Source organism: Apteryx rowi, unplaced genomic scaffold (genome assembly GCF_003343035.1).
Source record: "Apteryx rowi isolate R43461 unplaced genomic scaffold, aptRow1 scaffold_138, whole genome shotgun sequence".
Classification (NCBI taxonomy): domain Eukaryota; kingdom Metazoa; phylum Chordata; class Aves; order Apterygiformes; family Apterygidae; genus Apteryx; species Apteryx rowi.
Genome location: NW_020447619.1, coordinates 1,697,476 through 1,723,123, shown reverse-complemented (window position 1 = coordinate 1,723,123; position 25,648 = coordinate 1,697,476). Strand labels below are relative to the sequence as shown.

The window sequence follows — 25,648 nt, the reverse complement described above, 5'->3', positions numbered from 1 at the left end:
GTCACTTTAAGCCACAGAGTGTTCCTGGGGTTTCACTACTGTGTCAAAAGGTGCCCTGTCAGCCTGTATGTCTGGAAAGGAAAACTTAAAAATGAAGCTTTTCTGTTTTGTGCCAGAGAATTCCTGGGCCTTGTTGTCTGCTCTTGGCTTATCTTCTGTKCTACAGAAGGGAGCAGTGAAGCAAAGTGACATTTGCTGAGARGGACTTTAGGACTTCTGACATGTGAGAGATGAGGGCCTTCTGTAGGCAGGATTTCCAGTCCAATCACTCATTGCTGTGGCCAAACCATAACACTTGAAAAGGAAGTCCCCAGATTTGAAGTCACTTGGGAGCTAGCTGGCTTGTGAAGCATCTGGTCTGAAGCATACAATCAAATTTTGACTTAAGATAGAAAGTCATTTAAATCCACACCACTGATGGCTTACAGTGCTTYTTCCATTTTTCAGAAGTGAAAGCTTTTCATCACAGTGACAGCAAATTAAATGCAGAAGTATCAGTAGTAAAGGGGTTCTGGTGTTTTGTGTGCACACATATGCAGTTTTACTGCTTTATATAACACGCACAAGGTACAGACCAAAATTCTCAAATAAGCAAGGTAAATGATGAAAAAAATCACTTGAATGCAAACTTTGAACATTTTAAAAGTTCACCTTACCCCCAGATTGGATTATTTGGTATTTCTCAGAAAGTACTAATTCCATTTAACAGATATAGAAGACAGTTTTTGGGCAGGAAGAGATTGTTACTGTTTGCTTTGCACATTTAACTGATGAATATGTATTTGGATATTTGGAGAGTTGAACTAACCTTCTAATAATTCCTAATATAATCTCTCACTGTTTGGTCCATTTTAAATATTTTAGAAGTCTGATTGTTCTAAGCCTCCTCGCCAGTTTTGTGGGTTTACAACTGATCAGTTTCCTTCTTATGTGAAATATCCATATTAAAGAGAAAGAAAAGCAAACTCCCAACCTAGCTGTAATGTGCTRTCAGACTTTTACAGCTGGAAAAAGACAACAGTTATTCTAGACGTATAATGGAGTTACAGTAAGATAATATTCATACAGTCCCATTTAAATATAATATGAACTATACTAGAAATATAAAGTAGATTTACTTTTATTTCAAATGTTACTTGCCACAGACTTTGTGGGTCCTGTATACAGATGCCTGTATTTTTTTAATGATGCTTTGGCCTAGTGAAGGAACTGTGAAAAGCCTCGGTACCTGACTGACTTTTCTGCATTTTTTTCTGGTCTTCAGACAGCACCTGTGAAGAAAAGTGGTGGCAAAGAGGTAAGGTGTTCTCCTGTTGCGTTGTGCAGTTTGAATACAAAAGGGAATGATCTTTTTTTTGTAACTGTCAAATGTCAGGCTTTTGCTTCTTTACATCCTTGCAGAGGAAGGTGTATACTACTTTCAATTGTATGAACATAGGACAATGGGCAAAAATACTACTTTTTTTTTTATCATCAGCATTAAAAGTGAGAGTTCTTTTTAATCAAGTTGCACATTCCGAAGACTGATAAACAGTTAAACCATTTCAATAAATTTGTTCTTTATGGTAAATGTGTTGTGGCATGAGCTCAGATCAGTGTCTGCCAGTTTGATCCTTTCACTGTATTTTATGATGGAAGAGGCTAAGTGGTACAAACACCAAGGCAGCCCTAGATACAGTAATTGATAAGATGATGGTGTTTGAGTATGGAGGTTTGATCTGGGGGAGAAACATGACAGAAATAATTAGATGCCTACTGAACTGATTGTTAGTCTGACTTGTAGGGTACTTGAAACTAGATGGGGACCACCTAGGTTTTAACTGTATTTGACCATTTTTACACCTGTGGAATAAGTAGAAGACAATCTTGCAGGGACTATGGCTGCAGAGTATGGCTATACTAAATATGAGGAAGAATGGGTATATCTGGCTTACAGCTTAATCACTGGGTAAACTGTAATTAAGACTGTAATGGTAGATGGCTCCACTTCTCTTTGAAAACCTTATGCATTTTAAAAGATGACTACCACTCAACCTTCCTGTAACAAGTTTTCATTTTACTCTACAAAGGTGAACTTTTAAAATAAGGATGTTACACCCTCTTCCTTCTCCCCTTTAAGATTTCACATTTTCAGGTGGCTTGTCTCTCAAGGAGTTTGAAGTGAAATTAGTATACTGAAAAAATGTAGCTTGAAATGAAAAAAAATCTGCGTCTGTTCTCCCAAGTGCTATGAAGGGACAAAGTTAGGCCCCTTTACTGCAGAAAATGTGACAGCGAGCTTGATGCACTCTGTGAAGCTGCTAGATGAGGAACTGGTCCTTTAGTTCAAGACTTTATTCCATCAGTGTCAATAGTGCCACATAGTGGGGGGTTTTGAACTAGCTGAGCACATGGTTCCCATTAAAAGAGATAGCCTGGTGTGTGGGCTGTTGTATGGCTACAATGAAAACCTCACAGCTTTGTGAAAGCTTCTGTAGTTGCTACAGGCAGTGCTAAAATCAGAACTGCAAACATTCAATAACTCCAGCCTAATGTTTAAGAAGGCTGGTTGCATGTTAGAAGACATCAGGTACTATGCAGTTGTTAACTATGATGGCCTAGCTGCATTGCTGTACTTCAGACTTCAGCTGATCTACTGGAGTTAGTCCCTGCCTTGGCATTTACATAATCTTTTTATATTAATGGACTAGCTTTTGAAAGCATTGAAGATGTACCTAGATTAATTCCACCAATTGTATATGCGGTCTGTGTAGGAACAGAAGAGTACTGTGGGATTGAGTTCAAAATTAAATTCATACAAAGAAACCTGAGGGAGCACTAACCACAGAGCTGCAGTCCCTGGTTGAGGTGCAGATTGCTGTGTGAAGTACTGTATGTGTGCACCATTCTGAACTCTCTTACTAATCACCTATAACTGGCTACTCTGGGTAAGAAGTTACTACATGTTGGGGGGGGAGGAGTAGCAAGCCTTCCAGAGCTTTACCCTCTCATCATTCATGAGTAACTTGTGATGCCACAGAGGTCCTTTTTTAAAAATGTTCAATGTGTGGCTAAAAATTTTCTAAACAGATTAGGGCTTTGTCAATACTGTTGACTTTTTTTTTTTACATTGATTAGAATCTAGAGTTGCTTCCTGTTAACCTCAGTAGGAAGGAAGGGTTGCAGCTGAGGTAAAAACAAAATCCAAAGCAATTCACTAGTATGAGTTTGTCATTTCATAGTACTCATTCTTTCATTTAAATAAAAGATGTAAATGCAATTAAAATACAGGATAATGCACAAGACATTAAGAAAGTGAAAGGTGCGAAATCAAGAATTCGGAACTAGGAAACATCAAATTAAGGCCACGGGTGTATTAGAGGAAGTCAGTGCAACAGCAAAGAGCAGAACCCAGCTTTAAGTGCCACAATAAACAAAGGAGGAGTTGCAATAACCTACATTGTTACACGTTTGACTAGGAATTGGGTTAAGAGAGAGGAATAGTTAACAGCATAATTCAGTACATGCAATTTCAGGCTCGACAGTAGATCTTATTTATCACCTCAGAAGTGAGTGTTTGTAGTCCTTCATATAACAGACTTGTAAAATGGTGAAGGAATAATATTTGTAGGTTAAGAAGGGCTTTGTTCCATTAGAGCTATTAATTTGCCGCCATCCATACTAGTCAATGCACTGGGGTTCCCCCTCACCAGCTGAACATACCTTCTGCTAAGCTAGCAAAGGAGAAATATGTTGCTGGTGCTGTTGTGTGTATCTACCAGCTGTGGCATAAGGCTGAGTAAGATCCAGATGTGCCCTTGGTGAAGGCACCTACCACTGGCAGCACCTGGCACTGCCTCCCAGAGAATGCTCACCACAGCCCTAACCTTCTTTGGAAGTGCTTGTAGCAAAGTTAAGAACAGCCAGGTTCTCTTTTTAGAGATTTATAAATATAGCAGATTTTTGTAATGGAGAACAGAAAAACTGCTGTCCTTTAAAAACATCTCATGAGTTACCTTAAGTTTCCTTTTTTAAATTTGCGGAAAAATTTATTTTCCACTAATTGAGACTTTTTAAATTATTATTATTATTATTTCCAAATTGCTCAGACTGGGGAGCCAAGAGCAAGTACAGGTGTAAGAAACTTGGGTCCACAGAAGCTATTTTACAGCGGTTAGTTTTAGAGCTGACTGCCACATAATTTGCCTAACAAGCCAGCATACTATACATTTTTTCAGTCTTCTGTTCACAGGCACCCCCTAATCCTTCAGCTGATTTGCTGTCTAATAACAGAAGCTGTATTATTATTGATTATTCCAGTAAGAGGCACAGATTAAAGGGCAAGGACTAACCTGTGAAGTTAAGTACTTCACCTACATGCTTCTTTGAAAGACTGATCTGAATTTCCAATTTGAATAGCTTTAGAGCAGTACCTATTTTGTGGTGAAACAGTACAAAGAGGAACAAGTTATATTCTGCACGTCTTTGATGGAAAAGTAACAAATGCTACTATTTGCTCAGACTAAACGTATTTTTTATCAGAGCATGAAAGCTACCATGTAAGTAACTGTCATGAGTGAAGACTTTACATTACTTGTAAAGAAATTTCTTACTCATGTCAAAATGCTTCAAAAGATGCCCCAAAATAGCAGAGCTTTAAGCACCAATCTCTAGTGAAGCCATTTACGTATTTGAGTGTTCTACAATTAAGCTGCTTCAAGTGTCCATATACAAAAGATCTTGAAAGACTCCTTTTTTTAAATAGGGACTTGCTTGCATGCTCTAGTTTCTTTAACAGTTACTAGATGTTTAAGAACTGACCTGCATCTTACATATGTGGTTTAGTTGTTTGCTTATCACTACCCATTATAATTTTGCAAGTGTGGTCATTCACTCCTGAAGTGTAGAAGTTTATATAGTCATCTTCCTTCTGAAAGAGGAAAGTGGGGGAGGATACCACTCTTTGTGTTCTGGCCTTCAAAGTATGTGCCTTCTCCCATTCTCAAGACAGGTCTAGATCAGAAGACTTCTTTTTCTTCTGAGTCAAAGCAGTCAGTCTGGGGCCATGCACAGGCACACTGCATCCATCTCTTCTGACAAAGTAGAYTTTAAAAATGAGTCTCACTGTAGTACTACCAGGCTCTCTCAATGTTTTAACAAAAAAGATAAAGCAAATTGGTCTGAGAAGCTCTTGTGCAATTTGCCACCCTTGTCCTCTAGCAAGAGCATCATTCTGTTTAAAGTAGAAAGCAGGCAATGCAACATGTTTAAAGTGGTGATTAGACCTTCTGCTACGTGTTTTGCTCTGTCTTTTTTTTTGAAGGGTAACTTCTCGTCTGACCTTCTCCCCATTCATCTTTTGCTATTGGAAGACACCACTCCTTACTGAGCTTTACCAGCATCTCAGCCTCCTTCCACAGGCAAGAAATGCACTTCTTAGTATTCCTTCCTTCCAGGGACAGTTCAGTTGATTGCTATCTCTATATACCCTTAACTTCAGATGAAAAATAGACTGATTTTAGGGTATACCTAATTTGTGATCAGTGTCAGTACCACTTAAATTATTCACCCTTAAGTTATGCAGGCTGCTATATATCATGTAAATCAGTAACGCTCTCTAGAACACAAGGATCATAAAAATCGCAAGTCTACAGGGAGAGGAACAGACGCTTGTAATTTCACAAACTGTGACAGCATGCTTTATATCTTTAATTATATAAAATAAACATTTTTGACTTTTAAGTTAAGATATTTATTCTCCATACATCTCACTTTGTGTATTTCAGTTAAATTCCACTTGAAGGGCTAGAGATGATTTAAGAAGTCTGTTCAAATCTATCAAATCAAAGTTGGATGTAAAATTTCAAAACTTCATTGTAAGATTCAACTACACATTTGAAGAAAGCTTCTGTTTTTTTTTCTTAATGCCAGTTGCTCTGTATTCTTCTCTTTGCTTCAAATATTCTGTTTTGCATTCTTCATAGAATGCTGGATCAGTATAGCTACAAGACAGACAGACACACACACGTAATATTATTTTTCATTGTGGAAGAGGGAGCAGATACTGCATAAATAGCACTCAACTGATCTTTCTTTCACACCCAAATAAATTTGCTTGCCTTCAATAAAGTACCTTTTTAAGAAATATGAAACTGGTAAGTTATTATCTTTTTAAACTAATACCAAGTTAAGTCTGTATCCTCTCATAATCTTGCCATCTGTTGAGGCATAGTCCTTTTCAAACCTATATAGTGAAAAAATGAAGAGGAAGGTAGAGAAAGGAAAATACAGCTGGAATTTCAGCTCAGCTAAACTGTATATTATTATTTGCAATTAGCTTCCTCAGCATGAAGATCTCCAGGAGCACACAGACATTTATGCAACCAAACAAGTACTATGAATTTCACTGGAACAGGTTCAAGCATGTCTTGAGTAGGAAATGCATAGGTCCTTGATCATGAAATTTAATTAATTTTACTTGTAATTGTTTTTAAAGAGTATTATTCAAGCACTAAGTATTTGTTCAGTAGTGTGTATTTGTTTTTTGTTTTTAACATTTAACTGCATGAAGGTATGGACAAATAAAACTGAATACTGGGGCAAGTTCTCATTGCAGTTAGATATGGAACTTCTGCCTGGCTGCACGTTTTTACATCAATTGTCAAATACCCAATAGTTATCACTAGTTTATGGGCATTTAAGCTCTGGCTTAAGAGGGTAGTAGATTTGTATTCCACCAAAAAACAAACCAAATCCCCAAATCAAACTCACTACGACTAACTCCCAAACTAAAAAATTCAAGAATTTAACACTTCAGCCTGATGGCACTGGGGGCAAATCAGGACTTCAGAGGAGACCTTTCATTCTATCATGGCATCATTAGAGAGTTGACCTCTCTGATATCTAACATAATTTCCCCGTACTGCTGCTATTGCTACTTATAACTGCAGGCCATTTTCAGAATAAGGAGTAAATACTGAAAGACTGTTCCATAAGGAAAACCAAAATGAACTTACTCTAACAGAGAATAAAGGTACTTCTGCTGCACATCCCTATCACTGCAGTTTTATTGAGGAAATAATCTTGTCAGGTAGAACCCTGATCAACATGCTTTTTTCTAAAGTGAATGTATGCTTTTCAGAAAATACCTCTAATTATAGTGATACATCAAAGTCACAAGGCTTGCAAAACCCTTTAGAGAAGGTTTAAGATTTCTATTCGTTTCTGGATTAGTGTAGGCCAAAATATCGAATAAGAAAAACTTGAAAGGGACTTACTAAGAAACCAGACAGTCCTTCAGTGCTGTGTTCTCTTGCCGACACTTCACCACCATAAGAAGACCAGTTTCTTTACAGCATTTAGTAAATGCTGGAAAAAAAATTAAACTTTAGTTAGAAAAAATGACAGTAACCCCCCCCAGTGTATCATAATCCATATAAAAAACATCACTGACCAGATCTATTATTATAAACATAGTCATAGTTGGCCTGAAGTCTCATGCTGTTTATAAGGTCTTTGTCGCTTGTTTAGCAACCAGATTTTAATTATGATTCTCTCGTCATATCATAACAGGTTCACACATACTGCTGATGCTAATACCAACAAATTTCTGAAGCTATTCTTGCAGCAAATCCATGATTCTAATGCTTGCTTTTCATACTGACTACACAGGGCTATCACAGCGAACCAAAAGGAAGTGTGAAGAATTAGGTAAGCTAGGGTTTTTAGTGTTTCCTCTACAATGAGAGTTTTCAAAATTACTGCAGTGCATTTATAGCTACAGATTAGAGGGTAGTAATGTTGATAGCCAACTACTGGCTCAACAAAATGCCCCTGGCAATCGCCTCCTGTGAAGTTACCCTGCAGCTAGGAGACAAGAAACTGAAGTGATGGTTCTCTCCTTGCATTTCCAAAATACTCTTCTCCTGGGAGCGTAGGGAGAAAGCTAGCAATAGCTAATGAGAGTGCCAGGTTGTCTCCAAGGAGTACTGCTCTCACTGGCTGTATCTCCTCTAGGTGGGGGAGTGGCATTTAGCTTTTTTCAATTCAGAGTGTCTTCAAAGTCCAAGCGGCTATTAAAGAGCATTGTCCATGAAAATATTAATCACCCTTTATATGCTCTTGTTCTTAAATCCCACAGATCATGATCCCAGGAATGTCTAAGGGAGGAGACAATGATATGTCTCTCTCTTCCCAAGAGAAATGATCCTGCATCCATTTGCTCAGTGAAAGTACCCAGTCAGTCTTGGGTCTTGAGACTTAAAAACAAGTCATTGAAATAGAAATAGCTTTGGGAGGTGGGGGGGAGTGGGATGATGACTCATGATTAAGGGTATATTTTTATCTAGGAGTAACTACAATTATGTCTCATTGTTACCACACCCTGTACAGATATTTCACTAAGTAATAATGATAAAGTAAAGTACTAGATAAGAATTAGCTGTTAACATTTCTATGAGGAGATCTCAAACTATTTTCTTACAAGCAGTCTATATTAGTAATCAATCATCATCTGCATTTTACAGATGTAGAAAGAAAGGTACAGAGAGAAAAAGCCAATAGTCCAAGGTCAACCAGGAGCCAGGTCAAGAACAAAGTCAGATCTTCTGTGTTCCTGTCTGGAGTTCCCCATTTCTTCTCTTCCCAGCTTTTCTTGGTAATTATTTAATACCAGACAAATTTAGGAGATGTAAAATTTGTTTATTGAACACCTTCAGCAAAACTTACAGCTAATCTATTAGCATCAAAACTTAATGACACTACATGAACTTAATGATGTTATAAAGGGTAAATCAAGTTAGCTATATTCAACTGAGTATGTATTTGCATTGCTATTTATTGTTCTGTTTGTAATTTAGGTCAAAAACTTGTAATTCATGTCTTCAGACCAGATCTTCCACTTTTTGTACATGTTGATCAGATATGCAATGGTTACAAAAGTAGCAATTTCTTTGATTACTTCCATTCTATAAACTTACTGTATAGACACACTTTTTCAAATTGTGCTGGGAATCAAAGAAAGCACCTCAAAGCTAGGTCCCTACAAGCTACTGATCACGTGAAAATATTGGCATAACTGTAAAACCTACCAACTGTAGTGTAGATATGTATTTGTCCTTGTATGTTTTCAAGACACTTCACCCAAAGTTTCCGATTTGCCCTCTAAGTAACTGTTGATCCTATATGATGACGCAACTTCCATAAGTCAAAATGTAAGTAAACAAGATGTCAGGGATTTGTCTCTGTAAAAGCAGCAGGATGGCATCTTATTCTTTGCTCATAGCAGAGCTGGCTTTGGGCCTTTGCCCTTCCCCCACTAAAATCAGCATTAAGCTATCCCTGACTTCAGTGGAACAGAATTCACATTCCAGTATCCGGGATGCTACTGACATAAAACTTGAAGGAGAAAGTGATCCCACAGCTGCGAGCAACCCTCAGATCAGGCTAGCCTGCCTGCCAGCCCATGGCTACAGTAGGTTTTCAATACCTAACCTGCAGAAAAACTTAGTTTTTGGTCAAAGTGTTGAGGACAGCCTAGCTGCAAGAGTCCTTCTTATATAGCCAAACCTTGTAACATCTATCTTTGCCAAGCTTTACAAGGAGTTGGCATGTTATCTACTTTGGATATATTATTGATGAACACTTTTACATGTGCTCCAGCACAGCAGCTAACATTGCATACTGGTAGCAGCCCCTTGGACATGTGCTAGATGAAAGTATGCAACAAGTACATGTAAATTAACTAGTTAATTACTAGTTGGGAGACACAGTAACCTGTGCTCAAAGGCACAGATTAACAATTTCTACTCAATTTCTAAGATCTGGGTTTGTATATATTTTAGTTTTATACCACAAATCATCCAAATACACATGCACAACTTCTGAGGATACTTTTGAATAGCTAGTGTTCATGAAGCAGTGTAAACAGAACAATGAAGTGTGCTATTAGACAATCAAAATGTTTCTTTAGCTTTTTAAGCTAAAATCATTGCCTAATGACTGAAATCATTAAATCACTGAACTAAAATCAACCATTTTTTCTGTTGTTTCTGGACTATTTATATTGAATGTCCCTATATCAGCATCTCATATAAAAATCAAACATATTATCAATTTTCTAAAAAAGTCCCTTAAAAAAGGCAAACAAAACCAAAGACCGTCAGAAGCCTTTGTAAGCTTATGGTTCATCTGGTGACCAGTTTGATTTCTACTCTCTACAGGCACATGCTTAAGTGCTGTGCTGTTTTTTTGTAGTAATCATTCCTTCTAGAAGCTGTGAAGTAAAAAAACCACTGAAGACAACAGGAGGTCCCTCTCACTTGTTAGTTCACCAGTCTTGATTGGTTAAAGGCGTGATGTCCCAGTGAACAAAACCTGAACTGCRATTGCAAGCGTTCCCTGGCTTCAGAAGGCCCCGCTTGTGGTAAATGGCCAGGCAAGTAGAAAGCACTGCTACAAAGTGATAAAACTGCTTCCAGCTATCTAGTTTCAACATTGCTGATGCTTAGCAAAGGAGAAAAAAAAAAAGAGCAGGTTGAAGCGTATCAGGCATCCCCATATGAGCACACAAAACTTAATTATTCCTCTCCTTATTTCTAGCTCTTTAAAATCCCTTGACAGTTACGTAAAGGAATGTGGTGCAAGACAGGTTTAGTTATAAATGTCTACAAGTAACCTTACAGAATCTAGAAAGTGTTGTTTTAATTATGCCCTGTCTTGCTTACAACTCTTTCGTGAAACAAAGCATCTCAATGTTGAGCAGCACAGAGTGTTAAAACTACTGTTTTGGAGAATAACCTCACAAACAGAAAACAGTATTTCCAGAAATAGTCTCAAACCAAGAATTAATCTCATCTCTGAATATCAGAGTCACCACCTCTCACTCAAGCAATGTTTATATTGCAGACGAAAACTTCAGGGTGTATAATGAGATATTATACCACAAAATAACAGGATCTGATTACAAACCCATTGTAGTTTAATATTTTAACAGCTACGAGCAGAAATTAAAACTCCAGGGCACCCGGCCTCACACTCAAAATGAACCTGTTTCCTGATACTGTATGTCATACAAAGACCAATTGCTCTTTCACTGCTTATTTCTGAAATGGACAGTTGATCTTTTAAAATCCTGTGCACAATCTAATTTTTACAACTCTAGAAGATGGCTTTCCATGACTTTACAAGTTCATGTGGGGAAAGAATGTTTTCCTTCTCCCAGCAAGCAGCAAGCTACCAAAACAGATGCTTAGAGAGGAGTGAAACTAGGTGCTAATTTGAGTCAAATTTAGTGCAGAATTGTAAGCAAAAAGAGAAGAAAAGAAAAAAAATATGTTTCAAACAATAAAAATCATCCCTAACATTTCAGAATTGAAGTGTCATAGCTTTTATTCCCAATATGACTGTTTTCAAATTGATCTACAGTTTCAAAGAGACCAGAAATATTAAAGACAAGCTGAAACATTGTCTCAAAGTTGACAGTTTTTCATTTAATCAAGAAAAAAACAATTAAAACACAGATCATTCTAAGCTGATGTGAACTAATATTTTGTACTTTTGACTCGCCCAAATGGAAGATGCGTATTTGCACAGCTCGCTTTTCAAATAGTCAAGCAAATCTAGTCAACCTCCTGGAAGTACTGTCTGCACTAGTCATTCTTATCATGATACATCATAGTATTAACTTCATAAATACTCACCAGACCATAAAAAGACAATGAGTATGAAAAGTCAAATGTGGCTTGGCCTTTTTTTGCAGCTGATGCATCTGATGTGCTCCACCAGCTGAGGAGCAGAACAGGATACAAGAAGCTAAGAACACGAGGGATGGAGCTCAATGTAATAGGAGTGAAAATGCCTTGTTATAAGGGAAAAAATAAGCTTGCTAGCCACAAAATGCAGCCTGACAATGCTCTACCAGGATGGCTAGATATGTCCGTCACTGACTGCTCCATGTACAGGTAAGGACAGATCCAGTAGTGCTTGAAAAAGCTGCAGGTGCCCCCTCTAAAACAGCAGCTGGCCATGGAACCTTCTCTTTGACCTGCAGCAATTATGGTTCACGATATCATATTTGAAGGTTAGCCCCAAAGATCAATTGAAAACAGATCCTGGGAGTGAGCTTTGAAGGAGGAGAGTTGTAAAGATGCCTACATATACAAAGAAGCAAGACTTCTTGAACTCCTATGTTCACAGCAAAATGACTTTGATCAGTGGAGTCCAGGAATTCAAGAGATTCAACCGCACACTCTTCTCTGTGGGATAGTCTGCATCTAAGAGGATGCAAACTGAGCAAGGAACTCTGCTGAAGTATACATCTCAGATAATTCACTGAACAGTTCATCCTTAATTTAAGGCCAGATTTCTTCTTTTCCCTCTCTCTCACAAAGAAAATTTTGCACTTTTCTTGTAAGGAAAATCCAAATTTGAGCACAGTTCTCAGAGAATGTCATTTTCAGTCTCATTACCTTTTGGCTATTACAGCCATATTGAGAGATCTTAACAGCTAAAACAAATTTATAATTTAGTATCTTTTCTAAATCAACTAAGTATGTAAAGCCAAATGGTATCTTTGCCGAGATAAAGGCCAGCTTTCAGCTGAACAAAAACCAAACAACTATATTTGAATACAGAGCAATTCAGTTTTGCCAGTTTGCAATTAAGTGCAAATTACGGCATGCTAACATGCAAAGGTGATTAACTATGATGTGAAGACTGCTCAYGTCCTCTGATTTTCAGGGATGGACATAAGGGCCTTGCAGCTGAGAGCAGCAACAAGCCTTTCTGTGGATTGACTCTTTAGCAGAGACCATCTCAGGCATTTGGCAGCACAGGGAAACTGCTGCTGAGTTTGGGCCCCAACACCAGATGCCTCCAGATCTCCAACTGCATAGGAGCAAAGAGCAGCGTTTCACTGGGTCTCCTAATCTCAACTTCATCTGCTTGAGAAAGCAAGATGCAGAGAAGGAGGGAAAGGCAGCTGCTCGTAGGTCCTGGTGCAGGACAACAGAAGGTAGAGATTTTAAGAGCGTTCTGAAATTATTTCCAAAGCTGTCTGGACATGCTTTTTTTTTTTTTTTAATAAAAATCTACAAGGAGTCATCAGTAAGGTGTATGTAGCTAAACTGACTTATACAAATAATGTTGGAGTATTAAGAATTATTTTGAATGTCTGGCTATTCTTTAACACATTTGATTGTTGATTAAGAATTGCTTTAAGTTACAGAATGGTCCCTTTTAATTAAAGTTTCTTTGATAGCTAGATAGATGGTTGACACAGTAAAGAACTTTGCATACAAAAATCTTTACAATCCACATAAATCTCTGCTGAAAAACAATTAGTACCTAAGGAGAATGTTTTGCATTAGTATTTTTGAATGACTTTTTTCCTAATACTGTTTTGCAACTTTCCTACAAGATAATACACAGAGCAGATGGAAACTGAATTGAAACTAGGTAATAATACACTTCTCTCTTAATAAAGACTGGATAACAAGGATTTCTCCATCTATCTCTATAGAGAGGTGTATGCAATTTTCAGTACTTTCAAAAGTTGATTTTCAAACTTAAAAAGATCAGCTACATTAGCAGAAAGTTAGTTGTTAAAACAAATTTGGTGGAGTTGTTAACAGATGTCCTGGTAAGATTAAATTCAACATTCTCTTGGTATCAAACACGCCTGTGAGCATCTGCAGACCTACAAGCAGTGGACAACACCCCCCTCCCCACTACCATATTTAAGATACAAGTGTTTTTTATGTCCCCTATGATAATCCCCTGCCCAAAGTACAGGTAGGCTGGTCTGTCCACTGTTTTATAGGCAAAAAGAAGTGGTAAAATCTCTGTGTCAGGCTACAGAAGTTTCAATTACATGTACATAAAGAAAAGACTTAATGGAAAAAATTATAATGCCCTGCCCCAAGTCATTAAAAATAATCAGAAAGTTTTCATTTTCTATGATTAAATTATGGGGAACAACAAGCAAGTGGATTACATTTGTAGAATTGTTTTTTTAATGTAATATTTACTTTTTAATTTTTAGTATTAAAACATCATATAATTTTTTTTTTTTTGGCAAACATAAAAGTCTTTCCATGTACAAAGCAAGAGAAGGACAAAAAGTGTTTATGACTTATTTCCACACAACCAGCAATATGGAAAYTGTGTTGACATAACAATGCCAAGGGCTCATCATTATTATTTTTAGTGCATGAACTCATAACAATGCCAAGGGCTCATCATTATTATTTTTAGTGCATGAACTGTAACATAAGGGCCATTTCTGAAATGTTCATTTTTTGCAGATGCAGATTATAACAATACTTGACATTTTCCTATTGATTCACATTTGCACTGTTGTGCAATTAAAATAATATTAAAAATATTATATAACAATCAATTATATATCTATTTTCAAGTTTTTCTTGTACATATAATAAATGAAATATTCCCCATTATCAAGATAAATTGATCCTCTTGGGTCTGCCTCTAGGTTATTTAAAGACTTTACAATTTTACTACTTAAGAGAAAGTCCTACAGAGGTGTTATCTCACCATTTATATTTTCTCAACACTTATGATACCACTATCACACTCTTAAAATAAAAAGAAGCTTGTATCATGATCCAGAGCAAGCTTACATTCTATTCCTAAAGTGCTTTTATTTTTTAATCCTCAAAAAAAAAAGTAAATATTTTTGTCCATGGTTTGGATCATTCTTTCTGCTCTACTGCTTGGTGAAGAAAAAATGCTCAAGTAACAGTATGGATTTGGGGGTGAAAGAGGGAAGAAAGAGGAAACAGTTTAGGTAAAATGTGAAAGAGCTTGTAACACAGGATTCTACAGTCTATGTTTGTAAAATGTGTAAAAGAACACTAAAATGGTACAAAACTTTATCAATGATATTTTATGGCAAAGTTATGCTTTTAATTTTGTATTAAATTGTGATTTATTAGCTTGTTACTTTGAAGATTACTCAATATGCACAGAACAGATTACTAGTGCATTTAATGAGCCAAAGGAGGTAGGAGAATGAACATGAAAAGATTGTTTTACATTGCAGAGTGTGAGCTATTTGATATTTCTAACACAGTACAAAAGAAAGCTTCTCTGTAGATTGATCATGGTTCAGTTAACATCACTGAATATCTAATACCTCCAACTCAATTAATTCTCACCTGATTAAGATCAGTCTGATATTCAAACTAAATCATCTCTCCAGTCAAGTAGAAATCAATATTTCTGATTTTACTTTTAAATTACAATAACAAATAAAATACGTGCATCGTCAGTATGCCAGGAGTGGCTTTCCTATTCTAGTCTAATATGGCATGCATAACACAGCTGATTAAAGAATTAGAATAATTTGAGCAACAATATATATAAGAATGAGATTAATTTGAATAGAGGGAGATAGCATGAAATAATTAAATGCATCTTATATAGGGCAAACAGAAAATTGACATAAAATAACCTTGATTCTTTCAAGTGAACCTCTGTTATCAGATCAAATATTGTGTCTCCACAGATATTCATTTGATATGTCATACAAATAATCTTATATAGTTTCCATTTTCCTGCCCAGCACCAGCTCCCCAAAAGCTGTTCCTGTTCAGCTTTTATAGCTCCAACACCCTGCTAGCTCTGCTCTGGGGCAGATGACCAACACGAAGGAGCATACTCTGCAGGACTGGGGGAGGAGAGCAGATTGAAGCAATCTGGCAATTTCAGGGAAGGGATATTCACCATGTTAGAAGTCCCTCCTCCTCCCCGCTCTTTTCCAGTGAGCTTTCAGTATGGAAAACCAGCTTTGTCTTAAAGTAGGCAATGCAAACAGAGGATCCTCTAGTAAACTATGGGGTATCTTGCACTCCAGTATGAAATGCTGAAAAGTCATTCGTCTCATGATTGAGAAGTGAACATACAGCAAGAGAGAACTGTCAGAAAGGCAGACAGCACAACTGCGATACACAGAGGAAGAATATTTCCCCAAAACTAGGAACTATGTTTCTCTAAATGCACTGCCTTGGGGTAAAGAATGTGTTGTCAATATCCTAGAAACAAATCTGAAGACTTTGCTTCAGGTGACGCTTACAATTAAAGATAAGAAAATGACAGACTGGATCAGACAACAGGCCCATTTGTTCTGCATCCCGTCTTCCTCAGAAGCCAGTAACAGCTGCTTCAGAAAAAGGTGCCAGAAAGTCCACATTATGGAATAATGTCTTCTCAAGCAAAGTTTCTTCCTCACCATTATCAACTGTAAACTTGGCTTGTACCTTGAAGCATAAACTTCTCACATCTCTTTCAAAACACTTACAATTACCTGCACACTACGTTTAAACTGACAACTCTCCAAGAGAAGAAGAGGAAGGAAGAGTGAAAAAAACCACCTGAATACCAAAAAGACATATACTGATTTGAATTCCTTCAATATCTATCTTTGCCTGGCTTGTTTAAGTCCTGCTTGAGTCCCAACTACTGCAATTGTGGTTATTTGTATCATACCATGAATGCCTTTTTCATTAGCAAGTTTTCAAAATACTGCTGCAAACAYTACTGGCCTAAAAGTATTTCTTGGATGCAGAAGACCCTGCCTGTCCAGCCACTCTCCCTTTCTCCCTGACAATTGTTTAATAGTAGCTTTAATAGACCAAAGCAGTAGAGAGGAAAAGCAGTCTGTGTAGATCAAAAAGGTTATTTCTTCAGAGCAATCCCGTTAACTTGCTTTCACATATGTGTCTCTGGAAAGCCCTGTGACAGCAGATAAACAAGTGGCAACACCAGGAGATTAGCTGAGGAGTTAACTAAAAAAAGATGTTTTCCCAGAACAATAATCCAGGCTGGCTCCAGAGCTGAGAAAACAGTGCTGTGTGAATGACTGACATGAACTCAAATAGCAGCCCCAAAAGTCTCAGGACCAGCTGTAACAGTGGGCTCAAGGGTGCATCTGGGGATGCTGCTCATGAGAGCAACAAAAGAGCTGCATCCTTTTTGGGAACAAGGGCACAGACTGCATCCCCTCTTGGGCTTCCCCTCAAAAGTTATCAGCAAACTCTGAAATGACCTGGTCTACTGTAAAGGTTTCACTCTCAGTGCCTTTGATGTTTCAATGCCATCTACCTTCACTTAGAAACAACAGTCTTCAAAATTTTCTTCTCTGAAATACACAGACACTAGAAGTTTTGGGGTTTGGCCAACTGCTCTCATCTGGCAAGAGCATTTCTTTTCTGAAATTAAAGCTTACAAGGAGCTTTCCAAATGAATATAGGAAATAAACAACTTATTTAAACATTCTATTTCAAATGCTATCACAAAGTTTTTTTTTAAATCACAATCCAGTGTTGACTTTGAAAACACATGTAGGGATTCTCCAACATCACTTAATTCAAAACAGGTGTCATTATTCAGCTGTTGATCTACTTTTTCTGTTTATTACAGAAACATTAACAGAGTTTTTAGTGTTGTTTATGAGTCCAACAATCATCAGAGAAAGAATTTCTGGAAAAAAGAGGTGTTTAAGAAACAAGCACCAAGCAATAATAAGTAAATCAAGAAAGCAATGAATGAGGAGGACACAGTACCATTCCCATACGATGACGAGGATTGCACTGAGGAAACCTCTCTCACTGGACTCATTACGGGCAGTAAAGTCTAAAATTTGCCCACACTGAGAACTGTGAATGTTTGCCAGAAGTATATCTAGAAACTCTGACCAGAGGCACAGCCACAGGCAACAGTATGGAAGTACTTCTGTCTGCCCCAATTAACCAACACTAGCAGCACAGGACAAGATTGTTGGGACCTTTTCTTCCTAATTTCCTAACAAGCACTAGGAGACAGTCAATGAAACTGAAAAACAGCAAGTTTAAGAAAGATAAGAATTATTTTACTTTAAACAAACAGCCCAAGGAACTCGTAGCCAAACAGTAATTCAAGCCAGAGTAATTAGCACAATTCAAAAATAGCCGCGTATTTAAATGGCTAACAAAAATATGCCAGACTAGAGTAATTAGAATTAAAAAACAGAATTCTGAAAAAATATAAACATGCAATTCCATGATATTTTCAACAGCTCTAAAGCCTGCTGCTTGGACAAGGGCAGGTCTGCCCTCCTCCCCTTCCCAGTCCATCCACTTTCCTGTAGCAGTACTAATATCACAGAATCACAGAATATTTGAGTTTAGAAGGGACCTCTGGACCAAATGATCTAACCCCCTGTTCAAGCAGAGTCAGCTAGAGCAGGTTGCTCAGGACCCTGTCCAGTCAGGTTTTGAATATCTCCATGGATGGACACCTCACAACCTCTCTGGGCAACCTGTTCCAGTGTTCAACCATCTTCACAGTATTTTCTCATGTTCAGAAGACATTTCCTGTGTTTCAGCTTGTGCCCATTGCTTCTCATCCTGTCAGTGGGCACCACTGAGAGGAGTCTGGCCCCGTCCTCTTTACACCCTCCCTTCAGATATTTATAAACACTGATAAGCTTTCTCTTCTCCAGGCTGAACAGGCCCAGCTCTCTCTTCTCCTCACATGAGAGATGCTCCAGTCCCTTAATCATCTTAGTGGCCCTTCACTGGACTTGCTCCAGTAGATCCATGTCTCGTTGGCACTGGGGAGCCCAGAATTGGATTCAGCACCCCAGATGTGGTCTCACCAGGGTTGAGCAGAGGGGAMGGACTACCTCCCTTAAAATGCTGGCAACACCCTGCCTAATGCAGCCCAGGATATCATTGACCTTCTTTGCCACAGGGGCACATTGCTGGTTCATGGTCAACTTGTTGCCCACCAGGTCCCCCAGGTCCTTCTCTGCAAAGCTGCTCTCCAGCTGGTCAGCCCCCAGCCTGTAATGGTGCATGGGGTTATTCCTCCCCAGGTACAGAAAACTTTACACTTCTCTTTGTTGAACTGCTTGAGGTTCCTCTCTGCCCGTTTCTCCCGCCTGTCAAGGTCCCTCTGAATAGCAGTGCAACTAACTGGTCTACCATCCACGCCTTGCAGTTATGTATCATCTGCAAACTTGCTGAGAGTGTGCTCTGTCCCATCATCCAGGTCATTAAGGAAGAGGTTAAACAGTATTAGCCCCAGTATCAACCGCTGGGGGACACCACTAGTGACTGGCCTCCAGCTTGACTTTGTGCCGCTGATCACAATCCTCTGAGCCCAGAAGTTCAGCCAGTTTTCAATCCACCTCACTGACCACTTAGTATGCTACACTCAGACSACGGGTACATGAGATCTGATCAAGCTGCTTTTTTAGGGTGACAGGTGGAAAGGTTAAAGTTAGTTTTCAGTTTGATAAGAACTCTGAATTCACAAATCAAACCTGACTAGGGAAAATGTTTTCCTAAGTAATCACATAGCCAGAATAGATTTCTAAAAAACCTTACACCTTAAAACATCAGATAGTACTTTCTTGGCTATTGCTGAATGCTGATAAAATGTCGTGGCGGATATCATTTAGCATTTGTTAGTAGTATGCCTTTATTCATTGGAATTTCAAAAGAACTCAGACTTCAACACAAGCTTGATGCAGATGATGTAGAGACAAATTTCTTTTGAGCTTCAGTGGGCACAAGCTTGACCTGATCTGATCTCTCATTTTGCATTGCCATATCTGTCAGCATTGTATACATGTGTGCATTTTGCACCAAACACACAGAAATACAGTACAGCTTCATATTTATGAGGTAAGTTCCAACAACCCAGCTCTTTAGAGCTAAGAAGCAAGTCCTCCTGCCACTGCCTGGGAAAGACACCCAGAGCACAACAGTACAAAGAGAGGGTTATGTCCTCAGATACATGAGACAAGGGGGAAACATAGCAAGGGCATAACTATTAAGAATAAGGCTTCATAGTGACTGCACTTTCTCAGGTGAGGCAGATTTAAGTGCTCAAAGATGAAAATCTGCTGGGCTAATCATGCAGATTTGTCAGGGTAAGCAGACGAGCTTTCTTTCCCTTGGAATTACAAAAGAAAAGGTTCTTTTAAGCAAAGTGAACACATCACTGTAATACGGTTTACTTGGGTAACTCAGGATTTGTTTCCCCAAAATATTTGCTTTATGAATGTTCTTGTCAAGTACATGCACTGCAATAAGCACAGTTACCTAGTTAGACTACACTCTTTTTAAAACAACTGCTTCCTTTAAGTGATTTGATCTAATTTTCTTCCCATCCTGTTGTAAGTATCTCTGACATCAAGCRTTACCATACCAAGCACTGGAAGAGGCAGAACTGGAACAAATGCAAGTTCCCCCATGGCTACTGTCTGTCACTGCCTGCTTCTATATAAACAAGTACATCCAGCTTGAGCAGTGCAAAGTAGCCTCACTGCTGCTTATCCTCCTTCAGGAGCAGCCGAGCCACTCAGGGACAGCTGAGATGTTAACATAACAGATGATTAAAAAAACACACACACACCCCTATCCCATAGTGACCGACTCCTTAGTTGAACTCCCAAGTAAAGAAAGTACATCTATAAAAAGCAGAGATTTACTGTGAGTGGCTGAAATAGCAGTAATGGCTTTCCACCACATGGTGGAGATAGAGCAGGTTATTTATTTAACTCCTAAAGAGGCCTCCACCATGACACCAGCTCTAGTTTATTGTTGGATTTTTTTTTAAGTCAGTTCAAGTTACCATATTTCCAACATTATGATTTTTACTCAAAGTTCAACTACAGAAATATCTTTATTTCCCCTCCTCTGTCTGAATGAAACAAAACACCCTTTAAAAAAGAGTGAAACTGAGTTCAGGGTTCCTGCTGGAGGAAGGGGTGAGGGAGAGAGAGAACAGGGCCAAAATTCTCAGGCCTGCTGGGTATTCCAACAAGGCTACAATATTAAAGATGAATACACTTACCCTCCTTTAAAAGAGGAAGTGACCTTCCCTTACAGGTCACAGTTCTTCCTAGAATCCTTCCCAACCATCTCTGGAACAGGCTACAGTGTATTTACCTGGTTTGCAAGATATGTTTAGAGTCATATTTTTAAAAAAGTTAGTAGCCAGTGCACACCAGTGTGGAGCTGTGGAAAGAATTTCTGCTCAATGAGCTATGGACTCAGCTTTGGTATGGATGACAGAGTCTGCAGCACAATTTTTTGAAAAAACATCTTATGCTGTGTCTATATTCTGAACTTTATACTTTGCAATGGTGGCCTCAGTATGATTATGTATATAGTTTCTTTTTCAAAAGAAAGTATGTCACTGACTCTGTAGGAAGTCAAAATTCTGGGTTTCCCTACCTATTCACTTCATGGTTTAAAGAGATGAGTTTTAACAATGTGACAGGAAAGCACACACACAGTTTAGCAAGTTCAGGTGTTATTTAATATACTAGATGTGGAAGTTTGGTAGTAGTTAAGATATACATCTTTCATTTTCTGTAAATCAGAACTTGTTTTAAATAAGCTGACTAGGATAACCAGATTATTAAAAAAGACTGAATACCAGACCAGCAGATAATCCAGCCTCCATATTCTTCCTGTGTCTTTGAAATTGTTGCACAAATAACCTTTTAAACAAGAAAGCAGTACAACCCAGGATTTTTCAGGGTCCTGGAAAGCTCCCCATGAGCTGTGAGCACTGCACTGAGCCCTGCAGCTCTTTCAGACTTCCAGGTCTGACCAACATAGACTTGCTCACAGGCGTTCCTGTACTGGAGAGACTGAAGCTCTAACACTGAGCAAACTCCATCACTGGTTGGCCTGGTTAGGGCACTCTGCAATCAGCTATGCCTATTTTCCATATACTGGGCCTGCTATCAATGTTGCTTTGGGGCAAGAGGTACTAAACTACTTTTGATCTCTAATAGCAACACATTAGCCAGTTGCTATACAGAGAGTTTTCTACTTCGCATGCAGGAACAGGGTAATTATGATTCCCCCCTTGATCAGGAATTCCTCCATGCCCTGTATCTTCCCAGAGCTCTAATAATGCATGTTTTCTTCAAACTTTTCACAGCCATTAAACTGAACATAAAATGAGGCCAACACCATTAGAACAAGGTAAGAGGAGCAGCTTATTACAAAAGAGCCACCATTTGTGCAAAAGCTTTCATAAAGATAGCAAGCAGCTCAAGCTTGTCTACTCACAGAGGGAAGCTGACCACAGGAAGGAAGGAAAATGCAAATCCCAAACACCCTAACTTAACCCATGTCTTCTGGCCCAATACAGGACTTCCAGGAATCATTTGCTGCACAGGCCTATTGGGTATGGACATCAAGCATCAGGGAGCAGGATGAAAACATAGAACTGGTGACATAAACCTTTGCTGAGAAAGTAATTTGTTTTGACAAGGAAGCACCAGACAGAAGCCCAGGCATACAGGGGACATAACCAAGTGTCCCAGCAGTAACTGCTTCTGTGATACTAGTGGTTGTGGTAATCAAACAGTACCAGGCCAAAGAATTTGACATGTAAGAGGTGGTTTTATTAATACATGTGATTATAACCTTAGTTATGGAGAAATGGCTATATCTGTTAATTTCTATATATAATTTCTAAGAGAGTAAGATGAAATACTTCTAGGTAGAGAAAGCAAAACAAAATCTGCCAACAACTATTTGTCAGCTATGAAAGTTCTTCAACAACGGGAGCTGTTCTTCAGTGAAAGGCTAAATGCACTAATGGCATAGTGAATGCAATACCATAGACTTTAATGGTGCTACTCCAGACTTTAGTTTGGTATAACGAAGCCTCAGGGGACAATTCTAACTTCTCACAGACAACTACATAGCATTCCTCAAGCTGTGTGCACACATGTACTTCAGTTTGGAATGAGATGCTTGTTTAACTGCATCTATTCTGCCTGCTTTGAGTATTTGTGTCCAATTCAAAAAGATTTTAGAATAATATACAGCCTTGCTGCCATTATGAAAGAAACAGCTAAAATAATCACATAAACCTAATTTCCATATTTAGCAATACAACTGTACTTCAGAGAGTTTATTTGAAATAACTAGCAATGCATCTGTTACAAAACTATTAGCAAAGGAGGCACATTCAAAGTTTAGACAGGGAGAAATAATACAGTTTTAGTTTAGAACCCATTCTAGTCACATGTCTTCCCAAGGCATGATTCCTCCCACTAAATATCATATAACTCAGCTTCTGTTAACTGTTCTCTAAACAACAAGGCAAAGTCTGTAACAGTGACAAGAAGAAAGCAGAAACAGAAGTTCTAGCAAGTTCAGTCCCAGGATCTAGTAAATAGTGTTCAAGCTGCTGTAAGACAAGATGGGACAGAAGACCTCTATGTATTAGTCAGCAGAGGCTGAGGACATGCAGAATTCAAACAGCAGCAGTATTTAATGGCTAGGATACAAGCAGGAATTTAGGGTCCTAATGCTACCAATACCATGGCCTTCTCAACAGCACCCTGCATCTCCATGTACCCTTCTGTCTTCCATGCCTGCTTACGACTGAAAGCTCCGCAGGTCATATTCTGACTTCTTTGTAAGCAGCATCCATGGTTGGGACCTCTTAGTGCTATGATGGGATGATCCTGAGTACCTTTGCTGCTGGTCTGAAATGACAGGATCAGAATCTGGCTCAAAATCTTTTCTCCCTTGTCTGGGTGCTGAAGTAAATGAGTTTTACATTCTGAATGCACATGCACACATGCCTCCACCACCAACAGATTCTTCAGTATGTAAGTTTTTCCAAAGATTTCTCTCACCTTTATTCTGAAAGGGGGAAGAAAAAAAAAAAAACCACCCAAAAGCTAGCATATGCTGTATTAATGTAAAACCCCTAGAGGGCAACTAAGCTTCAATTTCAACCTGCATAAATATTCAGCTCCTTAACTAGTTTACTGATTATGTAAACTATTTCCTTCAACCTTTTTTTTTCCCCCTCATTTAAAAGAAATGAAAGCTTTTTATTCTCAAATCACATTACTGCTGCCTATTTAGTGTAGGTTAATCACCACTGCCCAACCAGAGATTGAGTTCTCAACCCAACAAAGCTCAAATGTGTGCAAAAGAGAACAACAAAAGAAAACACACGCATTTAAACAAAGAAAGAAAACAAGCATTTGAAAGTCTGAAATCACTGTCTTTACACTAAAGACCTTTAATAATAAATCTTGCTTATTATTCAGCTTAGTATTAATTTATTGCATAGCATCTGTTTTCTTGTGCAGCAGACTGGTTGCAAGTCTTAGATTTATGAATTCAAGTTTATAGTGTTGGGACTATTTGCCTGGTCTCCCTTGCATACTATGTACTTATATGCCTTATATATCAAGTATTTTGGAACATAAAGGAAAAAAAAGTGATGTGATGAAGTGATGAAACAGGAAACATGTCAAATTACTCTAGTTCCAGAAAACAATTTTGTTTGTTCTTCAGTTGCAGTCTAGGCCTGCTGCTAGATGTGAAAGTTAAAAAAAAAAAAAAAAAAAAATTAATTAATTGGGACTGTAAAAGTCAAAAACCTTCAATCAGTTCCAAGCATTCTCCCCAAATTTTACAGTGATGAATAACTCCTGGGTCCAATTCAGCCTTGTTTGTAATGAAGCAACAGGTCAACTGCCTCAACACCACTTTTCACCAAATCCTGGTGGGAGCTGGTAGGCCCTGCCTCATCTGCATGGGACCTGCAGGTACCTTCATCTTGTTAGAGGAGGCACTAACAAATCAATAGGACTCCCATGCAATGTGGAAGCAACCTGAAACAGGTCAAAGAAATCCTGAGCAAGTGATCACAAAACTCAAGGGCATCTATGTGGCTTCTGCAGGAGATCAAACATGGCAGCAGAATCATCCTTGCTTTGCGAAAAACAATGCAATGTCTACATATTCAGAGACTATTACAGTTCTCCTTCATATATGGTCTAATCCCCATTTACACTTGGGAACTGAGACAGAAAATGACTACTGTCAGAGTTCATTTAACCTAATTTTAACCAGCTAAAATTTACATCTCTCATCTAAGGAAGTTGCCTTGACAAGAGAGAGAGCGCGCGCAAGGTAGTTCCAAAATATAATTAGTCCCACCTAACAGATTTAAACAGGATGACTGGTTTAGACTAGACATTTATTTCAGACAGCTAGACCTGGAATGAAGTGCATCCCATCCTGAATGACGTACTGAAAAATCATAAAGGAGTTCTGTAACAAGAAGCTGGCACAAGTCTCCAAGGTTAGTGCTCCACTCACAAGGGCTCTCTTCTCTGAAGACTGCAGTCTTCACTGAAGTGACTCCTGCCCCCACTGGAGTTTTGAAAGACTGCAGAAGGGAGAAAAGGAGGGCTAGAAGCTATTACTTTTTCAGATTCACCACCTCCGATTGCTTTAGATTTAACAGACTTTAAGAGATCATTAGCTCTTAGAGACTTGAGCCGTAAAGAACTGGGTAGCGCTGGAGAACGGTTACTACAAAATCTGCACAAGGAATAAGTTACTGTGCAATCAGTTAGGATTTGGACACACAAAACACTGGTTATTACAATATCTTTTCATACAGATGCCCATAGCACATATGGTAGAACCTAAATTTTAGTATACTGACCTTGTAATTAAACTTCAAGACATTTGTCAAGACACTAAAATACATTTGAAACTAGGGAATTCCACCAGCTTCACATACAGCAATTATAGTTACTGTTACAATTTACTATTCACTTGAAATGCATCTAGGGGAACCTGAAATACCTTAATGTAAA

The 25,648-nt window shown here is 38.4% G+C and overlaps 1 protein-coding gene and 1 long non-coding RNA gene across 3 annotated transcripts in view; one reads left to right on the top strand and one right to left on the bottom strand.

Annotated features, from left to right (window-relative positions):
- Positions 1-5,667: 5,667 nt before the first annotated feature.
- Positions 5,668-25,648, bottom strand: part of CMC1 (C-X9-C motif containing 1) — a 45,491-nt gene continuing 25,510 nt past the window's right edge. Inside the window, exons 3-4 of the mRNA XM_026057290.1 lie at positions 7,257-7,347; positions 5,668-5,981 (exon numbers count right to left, since the gene is read on the bottom strand). Coding sequence (XP_025913075.1) covers positions 5,867-5,981; positions 7,257-7,347 — 206 coding nt within the window. The 3' untranslated portion in view covers positions 5,668-5,866. The remainder of the gene's footprint in view (positions 5,982-7,256; positions 7,348-25,648) is intronic.
- Positions 7,553-25,648, top strand: part of LOC112961770 — a 31,380-nt gene continuing 13,284 nt past the window's right edge. Inside the window, exons 1-4 of one of the 2 annotated variants that reach the window (XR_003252108.1) lie at positions 7,553-7,689; positions 8,505-8,635; positions 11,738-11,939; positions 12,718-12,991. This is a non-coding gene — a long non-coding RNA (uncharacterized LOC112961770). Of the gene's footprint in view, positions 7,690-8,504; positions 8,636-11,737; positions 11,940-12,717; positions 14,378-25,648 lie in introns of those variants that run through there. The other variant, XR_003252107.1, reaches the window with a different exon arrangement.